Raw genomic sequence first — 17,227 nt, 5'->3', positions numbered from 1 at the left:
AGTGCTGCGCTCGCCTCCCAGCAACCGCCCTTCGACAGTCATCACCGGCTCGCCCGCTTCGTATCCTGCTAGAGAGAATTTGATGTTCCCCCAGCGAAGGGATGTCCCTTGCTTCACGAGTGTCTCCCACCCAGGTCGATCCAGCTTCACTGTCTGAAGCCGAACGTCGTCATTGCAAGAACATAGGCGTGCATGGAGAGCTGTCGCGGAAGCTCGACAGCAAGGAACGGCCGGCTCCAGATGGCTGCTCGGAGTTGGTCGACCGTCTCGTCACTGACCCACTTATTTTCCATCGTGTTGGTGGGAAATCCGCGGCGGGTGACAGCGCGCTTGAGATCGGCTAGAGCCAGGCACGATGCAAACCGGTGGAGGACGAGGTAGCGCTGGTGAGTGCTGAAGAAGCATTACGGACTGCTTTCGCAGAAGCCTTGCGTTTCTCTGCATTGAAGCAGCGACTTGAGGTGAAAGTATTAGGTGACGATAAGGTGATGCTAGTCACACTGGGTAAGGTCGAGTAGTGGTGCCACTTTTGGTACCTTCGAAGATGGTCATCGAGGGAGGTGTGGAGCGGCGTGGATAGTGTATGCTTAGTAGCGCGAGATTAGTGTCGACAAGTCTTGATGTCTTGCATTAGGCAGGTCTTGTAGTGTATTATCGTCTGCAGGTACTGAGAGAGGCAGGGAGCAATGTCAGTCTCGAGTGCGAGTGCGGGGGCGAGTGCAAATGCCAACAGAGAAGACAAGCACCTTATCGACTGATACCGAAGCAATGGGGACGAGTGTTTAGCATGCCATGAGCACTGACGGCGCCGATGGGTGCGTCGACTCAGCACCTCTTCGTGTGCTCAGCAGGTGGCTGCGCATACACAGCAAATGAAGCCAGCTGTTCGAGGAGCATACGAAGGAAAGAGGGCAATTTACTCACTATAGTAACGTAGTGCGCGTGTCTTGTCGAGCAAGAAAGAGTAGTGATGACTTGGAAGGTAGTGGAGCGAATGAGGGTGACGAGGGAGGTGAGAGAAGAGGGAGGGAAGGGAAGAAGGGCAGGGGCAGAATACTGCTGAGTCAAGGGGTAGACACGACGAGAGTTCGTCCCGCTGGCGCGGTTGCTGTGAGGAAATGTGACGAATGAGCCTTCCCCGGCTTCTGCCTCCCGATTCCAGCCGACCCGCCGTCTCGAGAGCAACAGTAGATATTCCTGCACCACACTCGTCAGCTCGCACTTCGGAGCAGTCGAAAGATGGCAAAAGCACACCAACTTGTTGGAATATATACAACGCAAGTTGATCATGGGTCGTCGCCCTTTTGCTGAAGCGTCTACACGTGTCTCTAGTCTGATTCCAAATACCACCGTCCTAACCATCCACTGACTTCCCTACTACACCCACGCTCTCTCCGTTTCTTCCTTTGCGCCCTCCACCACTTAAACGCCCGTCCTGAGCCCCACGCCCTTGACCGCTCCCGCAAGAATAGCAGCGGTAGCCACTGCCGCTCCGACGAGAAAGTATGGCAGCATGGTAAAGAGGACAAAGTCTCCCCTGTAGTACCTGTATGCAAGCGTCTCGAGGAAGAAGAGTGCGAGGAACAGGAGCGAGGTGGAGATCTTTGTTGGTGATGACCCTTTGCCTCCGTACTCGAGCGAGGGGAGGATGGTGGAAAGGAGACCAGAGAGGACAATCCAGGGCACGATGACGATGATGGCTGCTACGACGAGGGAGCGTGTCCTGCCTGGCATATCTTCTGTAACTTCCTTTCTAAAAGTATGCCTCCTCTCCTCCCAAGGGAAGAAGCCGAGGTCCTGGGCCGCCTGCTCCCTTGGGGAAAGCTTTCCTGCGCTGACCTTGCCCAGAGAGGGAATGTCGATCTGTCCCAGATCGAGCGAGAGAGGTTGCGCTGCGCGTGTTGAGCCCAGGAGGAGACGAACCTTGTATGTAGGGTTCTCAGCGCTGAGCGAGGCAGGCAGACGGTCCACTCGTTGGCTCCAAGAGACCTTGCCGTCCTCTCTGTTCACGGTAGTGTGGAAGCCGGCGATCTTGGATGGCTGGGCGACATTGACGAGCTGTACAATGATCTGCTCTGGAATGCCAACACTGCTGCTGACACTGCTCGTTGATGACTTGGAGGACTTCTTGACGACGGGTTCGCCATCGACGGACTCCTCTTCGGAAGAGCTCTCGCTGCTGCTACTGCTGCTGCTGCTCTCCCCATCTCCATGCGCGGCCCCGCTACTAGTGGGCACCACCAGATTTAGCCTCAAGATTTCATCCGATTCGAGTCTGACGAGGTCGTCGGGACCCAGAGAGGAGATGGGAGATGAAGGGGTAAAGGTATCGCTGAGTCTTGAGGAGCCATCGAGGGTGGTGATGGAGAACTTGCCAGAGGTGAAGGTCAGGGCGGGGGAGGATGCGGCGAGGACAGAGAGGGTGGCCGTTGCCATGATGGCTGTGAGGTGAGTAAAAGACCTCATCTCGTCGTCGTCGTCGTCGTCGTCGTCGTCGTCGTCGCTGAGGATGTCTAGGATTGATCGCAGTCGTGAGCAGCAATGAGAAGGTCCGTCCGTGAGAGGTTGGCCCAGTTGGCGCTGGTGTGCGTCTGTCTGTGCCTGTGCGTGCGTGCGTCGCGCGGTGCGTGTCGTCTCTCCGTGCCGTGCGCTTCCAACCAGAACAACTGGAGCCGCCTTCCTTCTCGACTCGAGGTGACGCCTCGCTCGTACCATCTACAACGCACTTCTCACAGCCAGTCCTTCTGTCATCGGCCAGCGCTCCGAGTGAGCTCCTTCCCGCTTAGATGGCGACGACGTTCGTGCCCTCACAGTATGTGAGGCTACATGGCGCCCTACATCGAGCCACCACCTTCCCAGCCAGTAGCAGCAGTACAGGCTCCGCCAGCAACGATTGGTACATCGCCGTAGATGGACTCAGGAATGAGCTCGTCGACCTCGGCCGAGTCAAGGGAGCTGATGACGCGGAAAAGAGGGAAATCGAAGGAGGTGAGTCTGGATTAGGTAGTGGGGTAGTCGGCACTACCTCATATATGATCGTACTGACTCCGCAATTGTCCTCCCTCCGCATCGCCCTCAGGCAAGATCACCCTCGCAGGCACGACCCATACCCTCAACTCAGATTTTGCTTCTCTCACACTTCTACTCTCCGCAAGTCTCAATGCCTCGCCACGTTATTGCGCTTCGCTACTCCAGGCCGCCCTCTCCTCGCGCTCCCGCTGGCCTAGTCGCTCGCCCATCGAGATCGCCCTCATCCTCTACCAAAGGGAGAGGTGGGCCCTTACAGAGGCATGGAAGCAGCTCGTCCAGGCTGCAGTCACGCTGCCGCAGGAAGAGTCCCTCGCCAAACGCAAGCTCGGGCTCAAGGTTAGCCAGGCATTGCAGGCTCTGCTCACACTCAAAGTACATGATTCAAAGACAAATCGCGACGTGACCCTGCCCCGGCGTCTGCTGCTAGAGATTGACTCCCTCAAGAGCCGAGGCGCCGAAGTCGAAAAGGAGTTGAGGAGCCCTCCTACCAATGCACAGCGTCGTCTGCCAGACGAGGTGCAACTCGATCGCTTGGCGGCTATCAGGCAGGAGCGCAGAGCTTGGGGCCATGTACTATATCTCCTCTGCATCTCGGGCATGCTCGTGGGCGAGGATCTGCTCGCCATTGCTCAATGGCTGAGCAAAGTCGCCGAAGATGAGCAGACGGGTACAAAGGAAGAGCTCATGCCTTACGTCCTGGCAGCGCTCCTCAGTGGTCTCGAGACTTCTACAAAGAATTCTCTTGAAGGCATGGCAGGTCCCGGACTGCCGGATCTGCTAGAAGATCGCTCCGCCCTGAGCCAGCTCAACTCTCTCATCAACTCATCAAAATGGAGTGACGCCTCACTACAGGCAGTGGTGCAGCTGCAGTGGTGCCTCTTACTCGTCCAGGTGGTCAAGCATGATCCCAGTCTTGGCAATGAGCTCCACGTCACCGACGACTCTGTCACGCAAGCTGTTCTCAAGGCTGTTCAGAAAGGAGACGCATTCGTTTACGTCGTCGTGAGGTTGCTTGGATGGCGGCAACGGCTGCTCGACTCTCTGGAAGGCGTGGAGCCAGACGATGCAGGTATCCCAGCTACGACTACAACCTCCACCAACCACTTTGGAGGTGAAGGAGATGATGAAGTCGATGCAGAATTCCAGCAGTACCTGCTTTCGAGCATCTACAGCCTTTTGCTCGGCACCTCGAGAACTTTTCTGACACTGTTGCGCAAGATCCAGAGACAAGAAGAAGATGCGGCCTTCTCAGCAAGCCGAGCAGGCTCTTCGCAGTCTCAGCGCCGTTATGATCTCGAAGCGTTGCTGGATGGCATCGCTCTCGTAGTCAGAGGCGACGTTCCTCTGTCCTTGCCCTTCTGGCTGTCACCTGATGGCAGGCGATCGCGCTTCCTGCTCTGGGCAGTCGAGCTCAGGGAAGAAGGCCATCAGCGAGCGCTGCTTGATCTGCTCAGCTCGATGGCTAGTGGAGGCGGAGAAGGTGCATGGCAAGCTCACACGCTCCTGAGCAATCAACAAGAGGAGAGCGTCAATGGGGGGCTGATCAGCTGGAACAGACTGTGGGACTGGATGGGATACTACATCGAGGGACTTAGAGGCAAAGAGCGGGCAGGGATGCCGCCCGGTGAAGCCGCTCTACTTCGCAGCTTCTTGCGATTGCTCAAAAGTGTCGTCGCAGGCTCTTACCCTGCCCGCGAGGCCCTCTTGGCAGTCACTTTGACCAGCAATACACTCGTACCGGCCATGACCAACCCAAACCCCTTTGGCATACCCTCCTCTTCCTCATCTTCCGCGCTGTCATTGCAGCAAAGCGGCACTGGAACAACCGTCCTGCAAAGGCTCTTTTCCCTTTACGTCTGCCCCGTCCCGGTCGAACTCAAGTCCTCACTGCTCGACAGTCTGGCTGCCTTTGCCAAAGAGCCGCCAGCCGGCAGCGTGACGCTTGGGCGTACGGCAAAGGTCAGACAGGACCTTTGGGCTCTGTTGGAGAGCAGCGGCACTCTTGTATCGAACAAGGCAGCTCCTTCGACCAGCTTTGGCAGCTCCTATGGCGGCTTCAGACCACCTCCTCCTCAGCAATCTGGCGGTGTGCGATACGAACTAGAGCAAGTCGAAGGACCAAGTGGCTTCTATCCGGCCACTACTAGCTTCTTGAGCTTCCTCGCCGTGCTCGTCGTGCCCAATGGGCAGAGTCCGGCTGGCCGGTCTTCAGGTGATATTCAAGCTCTTGTGTCAGATCTTCCCGCTGCCTCCTCGACTGGTCAACTGGTCCCCACAACGCAGCCACTGGGAGTGCCTTCCCCTTCCATTCCATTCGACCTTGGTCTCGAAAAGTACATCGCCTTCGTAGTCGACGTCGTACTGCTGCCCTCTCTCACCGCAACCAACACATCGCAGCAACGCGAATTTGCTACCTACAGCGAAAAGTGGCGCCTAGTGGCAGCTTCACTGCAGTTCCTCGACCGATGTCTATCGGCTTTTGACCTTGTCAGCTTGGAAAAGCCCGTAGGGCCGTCGGGCGCGCGAGGAGCAGAAGATCGCGACACGGTCTTGAGGCTAGGACTTCATCCTGGTTTTGGCGTGATGAAGAGGCTCATGAGCTCCAGCAGATTGCTGCGCGAGATTGTTGCTGTCCTCACACCCAACTTGAACGGCGCTGCAGGTCTCGACCCAAGTAGTGTGGTCGCCAGCTCTGCTGCTGGATTCGAAATCGTCGATTCGCCAGCTGGCAAGAAGGCCGTCTATCTCTCGACTGCCGTGAGGACTGCTCTGCGAATCGTGCTGAAGGCTCTCAAGGGGCAGGATCTCTTCATGCAAGTACTCCTTCCTACTCTTGCCGGACTTGCCGAGCCTGAGACGCTGGGACAGTCAGGAACCACAGCTACTGGCCTTCCACCTGGCATCGATCTCGAGGCTCGCATTGGCCAGAGCGGTAGCTACACTGCCATTGACGCTAAGCTGCTTCAAGAGTACGAAGCCGTCGTTCAGATTGCCCTCTACATCAACTCGAATCGGGATGATCTGGCTTTGCTGAGCGTGCAGCTGCTAGGAGAGATTGCTCGAAGCAGTGCTTTCAGCGAGGTGGACCGCTTCGCGGATGGTGTTGCAGGTGTCGGTAGGAAGAAGATGAATCGATTGGTCGGTCTGCTCGAGATGACCGACGAGAGCGGACGCGTCAAGGACGGGGTCGTGCGGAGACTCGATCTTCTCGCCGAAAGCGATGACGGAGACGGAGTCGTCTCTGCACTGCTTCTCACAGATGACTCACGGGACGGTGAAGGTGACGAGCTCTTGCAAGGTACGACTCCGACGAGCATAGGCGGAAACGAAGCTGTCTGCCAGGCCATTCTCGACCTACTCCTTCTCAACGTAGCAAACCCTCGATCTGGTCACAACATCGCTCACCTGCTGCTTGGGTTTGATCTTCGGGTCGGCAAAGCTGATGAGCAGGTCATCCCCAATCCAGGTCCCGACAACCCTCGAGGGGCTTTGCACTCTATTCTGGACCTACTGCAGGGCAGCAGGAGCGTAGACGAAGACGGTGGCGCGGAAGACGGCGATGCTGACTTGCCTACCCTTCTTGATACTCATCCGGGCTTGGCTGAGCGATCACTCCTGCTCTTGGTGCGGCTTGCAACCCACCCCTTCACAACCTCGTCAACCTTGCGCTATCTGAGGACGCAAGAAGATTTCTGGGGACATCAGCTTCGCCGAAACATGAATTCGTATTCAGTGCCTGTGGAGAGGGGAAGCGATGACACACTGGATGAAATCAGCGCTAGTCGTCTTGCCCGCGGCAGCGTCGTCTACCCCGATGGTCAAAGCGTCGCAACTTCCGTCGATGCCCTCGTGGCCAGCTTGCGTATTCGCCGACATTTGCTCACCGGAATTGCTTTGGAGGTACACGGTCTTGTGGCTGCGGGCATGTACTCACAAGCGGCTAGACTTGTGGGGGCCTTGTACGGTTCTGGCCTGGTCATTGCCTCGCCTGGAGACGAAGGCCGAAACGCAGACGATGACAACAGCGTGGGCGACTTCCTTTCTGGCAAAGCATCGTCTGCCATCCACAATGAGCAGAGCGGCAACCTACTATTGGAGCTTCTGCACTCCTTTGACTTCGAATGGCACGACGAGAGGGATGGCGTCGCCTCCAACCTCAGCATTCTTGGCGACCTTGACATCTCGCAGGCTCGCAGCGATAGCGCGTCGAGAGAGTTCGACGTCGGGAAGTCTATTGGTCTGCTTGCCTTTGCTCGACGGGAACTCGAGCGACAAGGAGAGCTCAGCGAGGCTCGCAAGCGCGCTGCCTTTGACCGAGAAGCAGCCATCGTGTTGCAATACGTCAGTGCCCGCAACGCCCACCGTGTCATTGCTGCGGCTCGCAGGACGGCCTTGACAAGCTGGAGGAACGTACATGACCTCGTGCTGTCTCACGCTAGCATCCTCTTCAGACCCGAGGCTCGTGCGACCGTCGTCTTTGACTGCCTCACATCTTTGCTGCCCAAACTGGAAGGACCTGCTCCTGAGGAAGACCCAGCATTGGCTGATCTCGCAGCTGGAGCGATCTTGGCTCTCTTGACGAGCTTGCGCAGGCATCGAGCTGCTCTAGGCGCTGCTGCTCAGCTCTCTGGAGCTGCCGACCTCCTCGACGAACTCCCCGTAGACCGCTTGATGCTCACGCTCAGAGCTCTCGTCGGGGCCCTGCTCAGGTCCGGAACCTCGATTTCCGCACGTGGCAATCTCTACTCGGCATTGATCAATTTCCTTCAATTGGCTCGAACAGCAGCGCCTCGAGGCGACGAGCCGCAGGGCCAATCTGGCGATGCCTCCTTCTCTGTAGCCGGGACCGATATCGACGATGGCGCATCAGCCATCTTCAGTGTCTCTGGCAGCACAGTGGGTGGTGAGCCTGGTCTGCAGCCGTCTCTCCTCGACGTTCGAACGAGCACCTTCCTTGCGACCCAAGCGGAACGTCTGGTCTCTGTGGTTGCGCGAGATGCTCTTGACGCCCCTGACGTCTGGCGGACCGTAGCATTCACACTTCTCGACAAGCTCTACGCTTTAGAGGCGCTGACCAACAAGGGTCGCGGAGGCAACTCTCGAGGTCCACTCGTTCTGGACATTCTCAGCCGAGGTGGCTTCATGAAGAGCTTTGTTGCCAGGCTCAGGGCGATGGATGTCGAGTTGCAAGAGGTGCTCCGACCGGATCCTTCAAGTCTCAACGCTCTGTATGTTTACGAGTCGATACTGGCCTTCTTTGGCCGACTTTCCCAGACACGCGAGGGTGCCGAGCGACTCCTAGAGGCCAGATTGTTCGATGTCTTTGCTCAGGCTGATGCTCTTGCATCTCGCCCCGAAGAGGATCAGGGCTTTGTTGATCTCGAAAGCTTCTTACCGGCCGCTACAGAGAGGTACGGTGCTCTTCTACTACCTGCTCTTCAAGTCAGCGTCAGTACAGTCAACAGTGCCGCTACCTCGCAACGTTCTCGAGCACCTGTCATTGGATTTGGAGGGCAGCGGCAGCCGGAGTCGTCTCACGCTTCTCATAGTGCTTTGCAACAGGCCTTGGCCCTCCTCAACACCCACCGAGACGCCTTCCTTGCTGTACTGAAAGCAGCCACTTCGGACACTACCAGCCTGGCAACGATCGAGCAGGCTCATCTTATCGTCGCTCTGTTCCTGCAGATTCTGCCCATCACCGACGATGATGCTCTCAGCCCGCCACAACCGTTGTCTGCCTTCCACAGTGCCGTCTTGGCCTTGGCCGCCGCCTTCTTGCACACCACAGCTTGGCGATCGAGGGTAGTGCCTTTCACTGAGTCGGAGCGAGAGGACGAAGCTACTGCTGCGCCCGCTCTGAAATCCGGAGGAGCAGCTCATGGCACCGTTCACGACGACTTGATGAACGTCGACGGACAGAAACAGATCGAAAACGTCTTCGACCTGCATGCCTCGCAGATGGTCGCCCGTCTTGTCAGTCTGATCCTTGCGTACTTGGAAGCGGCCAGTGAGACGCACGGACGCGTTGGCAATCAGCCCAACGTGAGACCATGCTTTACCTCTGCACTCGTCGTACCACAGCCCTTCTCCGTGCGAGGTCAATACGATGCACAGGAGGAGCGTCGCTCCCTCGCCCCACCCATGACAACGGGTCGACTGGCCTCTGTGCCCAGCTTGGGCGTCGCGCTTGCCTCGATGGACGAAGTTGTGGCTTCACTAGAAGCTGACCTGCAGACGGCCGAGGGGATCAAGAGTATGCTTGAGAACAGCGAGAATGTACGACTGGAAGAGTGGGATCGAGTGGTGGAACAGTCCCTCCTGCTTGGAGCCACAAGCGCAAACAATGGTGCTTCAGCGGCCAGATCGCTTGGAGATCTGGGGCTGGGTCAGAGGAAGAGCATCGCGACTCGGCAATTGCACGCCCATCTCGCCCTCCTCAGGAGTCAATTCAGCGAAAGGCTCGACTTGGTAGATCTCCTGCTCGTCCTCATCCATCGACACTTTGGATTCTACCTCTCTCTCTCTTCGAGCAGCACGGGGAGGGCCACGACCATCGGAGGAGCCGTAGATGACTTTGCTGCTCCATGGCGAGCGAGCAGTGCAGGTGCTGCTGGGGCATCGAGGCAACAGCGCAGCACTCCCGGCGGTGGCGGACTAGACTCTGCTACCTCCTCGGACGCTCTCCTGCGGGAAGGAGCCCACCTAGTCCAACTCGCCCTGGAGCGTCTAGGTCGTGTACTCATCGCGCTTACCTCGCAGGATGCACCCTTGAAGATTAGCGCACCGAGGGAGAGGAGCGCATTCCTTGAGTTGGTGGGGAGAAAGTTGCAGACGCTGCTCCTTGTCAGGAGAGAGGAAGAGGGCGAGGCATGAGTGGGCGTCAGCGTCAGCGTGGGCGTGTGGGTGGCGGAGAGGCGGGGGAGGATTGGGTGGGAGCGGCTGGGGTGGTACGACAATGGGGAGTGGGGGGGAACGAAGTCTCATAAACGATGTGCATCGACTGTAGTACCAACGAATATCAAAATTCAACTCTTTCACAAGGTTGCTAGCAGCACACAGAGACTGAACGCGATGTTGTAGCTGATGATCAGAATCAACAATGTTTTGAGGACGTGTAAGAAAAGAAAGATGAAAAATTGTGGTACAAGAACGGTTCGGCGCGCCGGGGGAGGCTGTTCGAGGAAAGTGCAGCCTTTGGGACTGCAATTGCCAACGAGAGGCCCTGCCCGCGCGAATCGGGGTCCGAGAACTGGGGTGGTGGGAATGACGATGCTGGCGTAGCTAGACGAGTTGATGTAAAAGGTGTGACATTGAGAGGAGCTGAGGTAGAGAAGAGATTCATCCTCTCCATTGCAGCCCGAAAATGCCGAGCTTGACAACAAAGCGCTTTGATACGGAAGTGCATCGTTGAAGGAATGAGGCTGGAGCGTAGCCGCGTCGCTCACAGACGACGACCACGTCGACCACCCTTCCTCCTGGTAGAGTCGGTGGGGACGGGGGTGACATCCTCGATCCTTCCAATCCTGATACCAGATCGGGCAAGAGCACGAAGAGCACTCTGGGCACCAGGGCCGGGGGTCTTGGTACCGGTTCCACCAGTGGCACGCAGGCGAACGTGCAGGGCAGTGATACCGACTTCCTTGCAGCGGGCAGCACAGTCCTGAGCGGCCAACATGGCGGCGTAAGGAGAAGACTCGTCACGGTCGGCCTTGACCTTCATACCGCCGGTGACACGGACAATGGTTTCCTTGCCGGAGAGATCGGTGATGTGGACGAAGGTGTCGTTGAAGGATGCGACTGGACGTAGGGAAGGGAGTTGATGGAGAAGGCAGGGAAGTCAGCTACTGTGACTTTGAACTCATTGGGATGTGATGAAGTGTCTTCCAGTGGGTATCCTACACTGCCGACAATAATGCTCTCCGCATCTGGATATTGTCAACCTCAGCATGAGGTGAACACCTTCTCTCTTCCATCCCTCCTGTTAGACCTCCATGCCTGTCACATCTTTGACTTTGCCCCCATCACCTCCCCTCTCTCCTCTCTTTCGGAATTGCAGCTGCAGCATACTCTACTTCCAGCTCTTAGTCTACTCACAGATTCGAGCAACGCCGAATACGAGCTCACCCTCTCCGACCTGAGGTCCGAGAGAGACTTCCTGTGCAGGTGCAGCGCGAACCTTGGGAGGCATCTTGAAGGTTATTTAGGGGTGGTGGGAGGTGGTAAGTACGAAGGGAGTGGAAGCAGAAAGTGAGAAGGACTTGTGATTTCTTTGGCCGGGCGGCAGGCGCACGGCAGCCACACGCACCCACGCAGGCAGGCAGACGAGGCCAAGGAAGGGTGGGTGCGCCTGGCGGAGTGTCAATCTCCCGCGTCGAACCGCAGACCGCGCAATGTTCCTCGTCGGGCGGGCGGGCTGGGCTGGCCTGGCCTGGCTGCCTCAGAAGCAGGCCAGGGGACAAGGCGGCGGGCGTAGAGGCAGCGTCGGGCCTGGCGCAGAGGAAATTCCTACAGGCCAGAGACAAGGCAGGCCTCCTTCCACCCTCACGATCCTACCATCCTCATCTCCTCCCCCTTCACCTCAAGACCAGTGAGTATCATTGGTCAAGCAGCATACACGCACACACACACTTCAGACAGCCGTCGTCGTCGTCTTCATCGTCAACATCTTTCTACACGAAGCAAGAGCGCAGCAGGCAGTGACGGCAGGCAGAGCACACATGGCAGAGACTGCGACAGGCAGCAAAGGCAGGATGGGTTTCACGGCTTACAGGGCAGCACTCCATCTTGGAAGGAGCGTTTGCGAGGCTTAAGCTGGCTTGCTCAGACCAATAGTGATAGCCAGAGAACTGCTCGAAGGTGGGAAGTTGGAGATGGAGGAAGCGTCAAGAGAAGTCATGCGTACTGCCTGCCTGAACGCAGCAGCAAGCTAGCATAGAGCAGAGAGCCTGGCCTGACCATCACAAGCTATGCTCTCGCTCGTGCCGCTGTCCCTGCTTCGAGTCAGCTGTCACTGCTGCTGCCGCTACACTGCTCGTATGGAGAAGATGACGATGGCGTCTGTTCTGTGAGTATAAAGGGGCGAACTCCAACTGACCTAAGCCTTCCCTACTGCTTCCCTCTCCAGACATGGGTATCACTCGAGACTCCCGTCACAAGCGATCGGCCTCCGGTGCCCGCCGAGCATACTACCGCAAGAAGCGTGCTTTCGAGCTCGGACGACAGGCTTCCAACACCAGGATCGGACCCAAGCGAGTGCACAGCACCCGTGTCCGTGGTGGTAACATCAAGTACCGTGCTCTCCGTCTGGAGACTGGTAACTTCTCTTGGGGATCCGAGAACATCACTGCCAAGACTCGTATCCTGGGTGTCGTCTACAATGCTTCGAACAACGAGCTGGTCCGAACCAACACCCTGGTGAAGAACTCCATCATCCAGGTCGACGCTACCCCTTTCCGTCAGTCGTACGAGAAGCACTACGGTAAGCCCGTCACCACCAAGAGGCGAGCTGCTGGTCAGGGAGCAGAGGAGGCCAACGAGGACCCAGCAAAGAAGTCTGCTCACGTTCAGCGCAAGATGGAGGGACGAGTTGCCGACTCCAAGATTGACCCTCTGGTCGAGCAGCAATTCGGTGCCGGTAGACTCTACGCCGCCATCTCTTCCCGACCTGGCCAGTCTGGCCGTGCTGACGGTTACATCCTCGAGGGATCTGAGCTGGAGTTCTACGTCAGGCGTCTGCGTGCCCGTCACGCTGGAAAGCAGGCTTAGAGAGTGTGGACCTCGTAGTGGTGATCCCATCTTTCGTAAAACCCCTGTCATCATTGCTGTTCTCTGTTCTTTCCTTGTCTTTCTTGCCAAAATACACACCACACACCGCACACACCACACGCAAACACCTGTGCTCCGCCATGGGGCTTTTCACTTGTTGTTGATGATGATAGCAGCATCTCCGTATGTGCTCCTTGGAGCGTCTACCCTTCCATCCCCACCATCAATGAAAGCCCGCTGTACTATGTCTTTTCATGTGTTGCGAAGGAAAGGAGGACGACTTGATCACGAGACGAGGTGAAGTCGATGGTCGAAGGTCGATCTGTCTTTCCCCGTTCCCTCCCTCTCATCCAGTGCTCCTTACTCCCTTCCTTTCCCCTGCAGATCGAAGAACGGACGGACTTGTTCACTCGTGTACACCTCTTATCTACTTTGGTCTCACTGAAGACATCTCATTCTGATGGTACAACGAAGGGGGTGGGAGAGGAAGACAGGCGAGGAGACAAAGGTGTCGGGTACTACAGCCGTGATATTGGAACAATCCACAAGACTTTGCTGCTTTGTGCACGGGAGGTGAAGTACGGTCTGTACAGAGTACGCTGTCCTGCCTTCCTCCCTTCTATTCAGAGTTCCCCCTCTGCAGGAATTCCCTGTCCGTCCAGTCGTGAGAGGAGAGCTCTGTAGAATTGGAGTGTAGACTAGACCTGATGAGCAAGAGGCTACCCTCTGCCTAACCCCAAGGAGAGTCTACTATTGTTGGACTCTACTTCGACGACCGCCTGCCAACTCACGCGTACTGGACGTTCATCTGGCCAAGCGTGACGGGCGAGCAAGCCTCGCGCTGACCCAGGGAGAGGGCCACTTCGCAGAAGGTCTTGGCGCTGGTGTACTCTCCCAAGCTGATTGGGTACGGGTATTCACGTAAGGACAGAGGTAGATGCCAGTGGAGTAAAGAGGGAAGGGTCAGCTGCTGTACCGCCCGTCTGGCAAGAAACGATGAAAGTGGGCCACACAAAACGCACTGGTACAACTCAATGCCCGCATCCCACGCCGTGCTGAGCAGCCAAGCCTTCTCGTCCGGCGGGTACATCTGTGCCACCTCCTTCTTGCCCAGACGGTGCGCGATGAACTGTAGGTGCTCCAGAGCGGTAGCATAAGGTGTACTGCTACTGCCATTACTGTGAGGCTGGCAGAGAAGGGTGGCGAGGAGGGCACGTAGCCAGCGTGCGAGACGGTGCGTGTCGGGCTCGTTACTGAAAGACGAGGTGAGAGGACGTCAGCGTCATCGTAGATGTACATTGTGGGCAGCGATGTGCCTACTCACCTAATCTCTTCCTTCATCTTCTCAAAGGCAGCCTGAGGCAGATGTGAAAGGAAGCGGCACATGCAAGTCAGCAGGACTGCATCGATGACATTGTCACTAGGCTCACGTACCGTCAGTACTTCTTGCAGGTGCTGGGCCGTGCAGCTCTTCGAGCCCCAAGCAATGTCCGCCATAGTCTCGACGACCTTCACTGGCGCCCTCTTGTTCTCCAAAGCAGTCTGGAGCGCCTTTGCAGCTCCGGTCCAATCGTCCAATCTTGACATTGCCTCGTACTCGAGTACCATCAAGGTCCACTCGGCACTACTCTCGGCGTCTTCTGATACTGCAACTTCACGAGCGCTCTTGAGTAGGGACCAGGTGTCTGCTGCACTAGTGCGGCACTGCAGCCACAAAAACCTTGTCTCTCTTTCATCGAGGTCTCCTCGGCGGGCCACTGCAGAGCGAGCTACCAGTGAGGGGAGAGATGACCAGAGCTTGGTGGAGTGAATCTGCTTGTCGGCCGGCTGGGCAGTGAGAGTCTCACGGCACTGCGCCAGAGCGAGCGCTAGGTCAAAGGCTTTGGCTGCCGTCAAGCTATCGACTACGTCGCACATCAGAAGAGCAGCATTGAAAGCCGTCCTGTAGCTCCACTCGGCCTCTTTGCAGGCTCGTGCGTCAGTGGGGTCAAGCTCGGCCCTCTTCTTCAGTGCACTCAAATTGTTCTCCAGATGCTCGATGACGATTTCAGCCGTAGCCTGATCATAGGAGAGGCCATCTTGGGGCAGGCTGTGCTTGACCAATGAGCGCGTCAGCACGACTGCATCCACCTCTCTGCCGATCGAAGCGTCCACTTGCGCTTGCTCAGAGATACTTCGCATAGCGTGGTACACGACTCGCTCGAAGCGGGCTTCTTGTGCCACTTGCACAACGGTTGGCAACATGACGCTGCGGAAGTTGGGAGAACCAAGCAACGCCTGCAATGCAGCAAAAGCGTCATCTTCTCGTCGCATGCGCACAGCAATGTCGAAGTTGATGTAGTGATTGAGAGCGTCGTCAGCTAGGTGAGGAGGGCAGGCATGTAGAGCCTGTTGGGCCGCCTCGGGACGTCCAGCTTCAAGGTAGCATAAAGCCACCTTCCTTGCAGTCCTCGCTACGTTCTTGTCCATCTTCTTGAACATTGGGTGCATTGCAATCTCGTAGAATGACGCAGCCAAAAGGTGGTCAGGCTCAGCTGATCGACCCTGCAGACCTTCACCATGTCGCCAGCAGAGCATCTGGATTGCGAGGCCACCATCGCGAGAGATGTGGAAGTCCAGTTGCTCAAGGAGATCGAGCGTGTCGCGAAGGACTGGCACAGAGGCAGCGCTCTTACTGACTAGGGCAAGCGTAAGTACGACGCGCGTAATGGTGTCTGGTGCAGTAGGAGAAGCTGTGTCCTGCACAAGTCGCTGCAAGAGCAACTTCACTGCCTCCCTTACAAATTCCAGCTGCGATCCGCGCGCTCGGACGATGGCGAGTAGTCTGTCGACGGCAGCGGCCTCGAGGCTTTTCGATGTCAACAGATCTCGCACCGCCTCCAGCAGTGTACGCAGTGGAGCATCTCGCTTGTGCAATATGTCGACCCTGAGCAGCAGTAAATTAGCGTCTTGACCCGCCGCAGACGATCGCTGTCGATAGAAACTGATCAGCTCTCCGAGAGCTGCTTCGGCCGAGGCGAGAGCATCGCTTTTGGTGGGACATCCTTCCTTTGAGCCAAGCTCGAAGAAGCTTCTGGCAAGACGACGGAGAGCGCGTGCTTGAAGTTCGGCGAAGTGAGGAAGAGAGCCTTGCTCGGCTCTTTCCAGCAGCTTCAAACTTTTGCGAAGCCAATCCGTGGAGCGGAGAAGTAGTTTCTCTGCTGCTGCGCTAGAAGTGTTTGACTTCAAAGCGTCACCAAGCAAGTGTTCCCCATACGTAACGCAGGTTTGGCAGAGCTGATGGACCTGCAGGTGATCAGCCAATGCCAAAATGAGACCAAACTTCAGCAGCATGAGTAGTGACATGGGTCAAGCAAAAACTAAATGCGAGACTTTACCATAGACGCTGTCAACAGATCATAGTGCTGATTGCCGTCCTCTGCGAAGGACACATCAAATTTGGGCCCTCTGCGGTCAGTCGTCTGTGTGCATACATCAGTACACTACACCCATCTTCTGCTTACCAAAGGCCGCATTGAGAGAGAAGTCGGCTACAGCGCTGTTGCAAGTGGCCTGGGCAAAAGAGACCTTGGCAAGCATGTGCGTCTGACAGACTGATAGAGAGTTCTTTGTCATCTCGCCCTTTGTGGCAGCTTTGACCGTGCTGTGTATCTACTCCCGCATACGGTGGTGAAGGCAGTCAGGTCGTCTGCTGTGGAAGTATGCCGCGATGGGGCTCGACTGACCTGGGCTGCATGAGTCAGGAGCTCCTCTGCCGTCTCGAGAAAGGTGTCAACCCCGGCTGTTGAGGCCGAACGGACGAAAGAGTTCAGAGTGATGCATAGAGAATGCAGTCTACCCATGTCCCCTACCTACCTGACACGAGGGCTGAGGCAGCTTTACTAAGCACTTCGAGGAGGCGCAGAGCATCTGTGGCCAAGGTAATGTCCCAGTAGATCATCAGCTTCGAGGCGCTCGTCTCACTGTACTTGCCGTCACCTCAGCGCAGGCGCTGACCTTCTATGCTGTAAGGCGTCGGGACACCCGCGTAAAGGAGCAGGGCTGCGACTGCTCGGGCTGAAGAGCAAGGTGACGGACGGCAACTGTCAGTATCACCGGCCTACAGAACGGCACAAGTGCTCCCATCGGAGCGCTTCACCCAATGCGATCAGCTGCATCGCCGTCTCATCACCGGCAGCTTCCTGTTTGATCGTCCTGCTCGCGTTCCAGAGGATTGTCCCTGCAAAAGACAGGCTCCAGTATCAGCTCTCCATGCCGTATACTGTTGATCTGAAGTGGAGCATATGCACCTCCCCTATCAAGCATCATCGCAGCCTCAGCACTAGGAGCCGCCTGCCACTGTTGTATAAAGGCCGCTACACGTCCCTGTAGTGCCTGCAGCTGAAAGACAAGATCTTCATCACCCTTGTTGCTGAGGTGAAGACGGGGTGTG

General features: G+C 56.9%; 5 protein-coding genes across 5 annotated transcripts; 2 read left to right on the top strand and 3 right to left on the bottom strand.

The window, feature by feature from the left end:
* Window positions 1–937: 937 nt before the first annotated feature.
* BCV69DRAFT_279474 (hypothetical protein) lies at window positions 938–2,466 on the bottom strand. The gene has a single exon (XM_025491267.1). The coding sequence runs from the start codon at window positions 2,434–2,436 to the stop codon at window positions 1,423–1,425; it is 1,014 nt and encodes a 337-aa protein (XP_025350701.1). The 5' UTR covers window positions 2,437–2,466; the 3' UTR covers window positions 938–1,422.
* A 227-nt stretch (window positions 2,467–2,693) lies between these two features.
* Window positions 2,694–9,952, top strand: BCV69DRAFT_279473 (hypothetical protein). Its single transcript, XM_025491266.1, has 2 exons — window positions 2,694–2,988; window positions 3,080–9,952. The coding sequence occupies exons 1-2, from the start codon at window positions 2,787–2,789 to the stop codon at window positions 9,901–9,903; spliced, it is 7,026 nt and encodes a 2,341-aa protein (XP_025350700.1). The 5' UTR covers window positions 2,694–2,786; the 3' UTR covers window positions 9,904–9,952.
* Window positions 9,953–10,061: 109 nt separating this feature from the next.
* BCV69DRAFT_279472 (ribosomal protein S11) lies at window positions 10,062–11,242 on the bottom strand. Its single transcript, XM_025491265.1, has one exon. The coding sequence runs from the start codon at window positions 10,748–10,750 to the stop codon at window positions 10,472–10,474; it is 279 nt and encodes a 92-aa protein (XP_025350699.1). The 5' UTR covers window positions 10,751–11,242; the 3' UTR covers window positions 10,062–10,471.
* Window positions 11,243–12,156: 914 nt separating this feature from the next.
* On the top strand, window positions 12,157–12,795 carry BCV69DRAFT_275057 (putative RPS8A-ribosomal protein S8.e; the record flags this gene model as incomplete). Its single annotated transcript, XM_025491059.1, has 1 exon — window positions 12,157–12,795. One exon carries the CDS (start codon window positions 12,157–12,159, stop codon window positions 12,793–12,795), a length of 639 nt encoding a protein of 212 aa, XP_025350698.1.
* A 735-nt stretch (window positions 12,796–13,530) lies between these two features.
* BCV69DRAFT_1917 (hypothetical protein) lies at window positions 13,531–16,511 on the bottom strand. Its single transcript, XM_025489622.1, has 5 exons — window positions 16,299–16,511; window positions 14,230–16,213; window positions 14,120–14,151; window positions 13,818–14,048; window positions 13,531–13,694 (listed from the first exon to the last, which is right to left on the bottom strand). Exons 2-5 carry the CDS (start codon window positions 16,138–16,140, stop codon window positions 13,583–13,585), a joined length of 2,286 nt encoding a protein of 761 aa, XP_025350697.1. The 5' UTR covers window positions 16,141–16,213; window positions 16,299–16,511; the 3' UTR covers window positions 13,531–13,582.
* Window positions 16,512–17,227: the final 716 nt, after the last annotated feature.

This window comes from Pseudomicrostroma glucosiphilum, assembly GCF_003144135.1.
Source record: "Pseudomicrostroma glucosiphilum strain MCA 4718 unplaced genomic scaffold BCV69scaffold_1, whole genome shotgun sequence".
NCBI lineage: Eukaryota > Fungi > Basidiomycota > Exobasidiomycetes > Microstromatales > Microstromataceae > Microstroma > Microstroma glucosiphilum.
The sequence above is the reverse complement of the archived record's forward strand: the minus strand, read 5'-3'. Positions and strand labels throughout refer to the sequence as shown.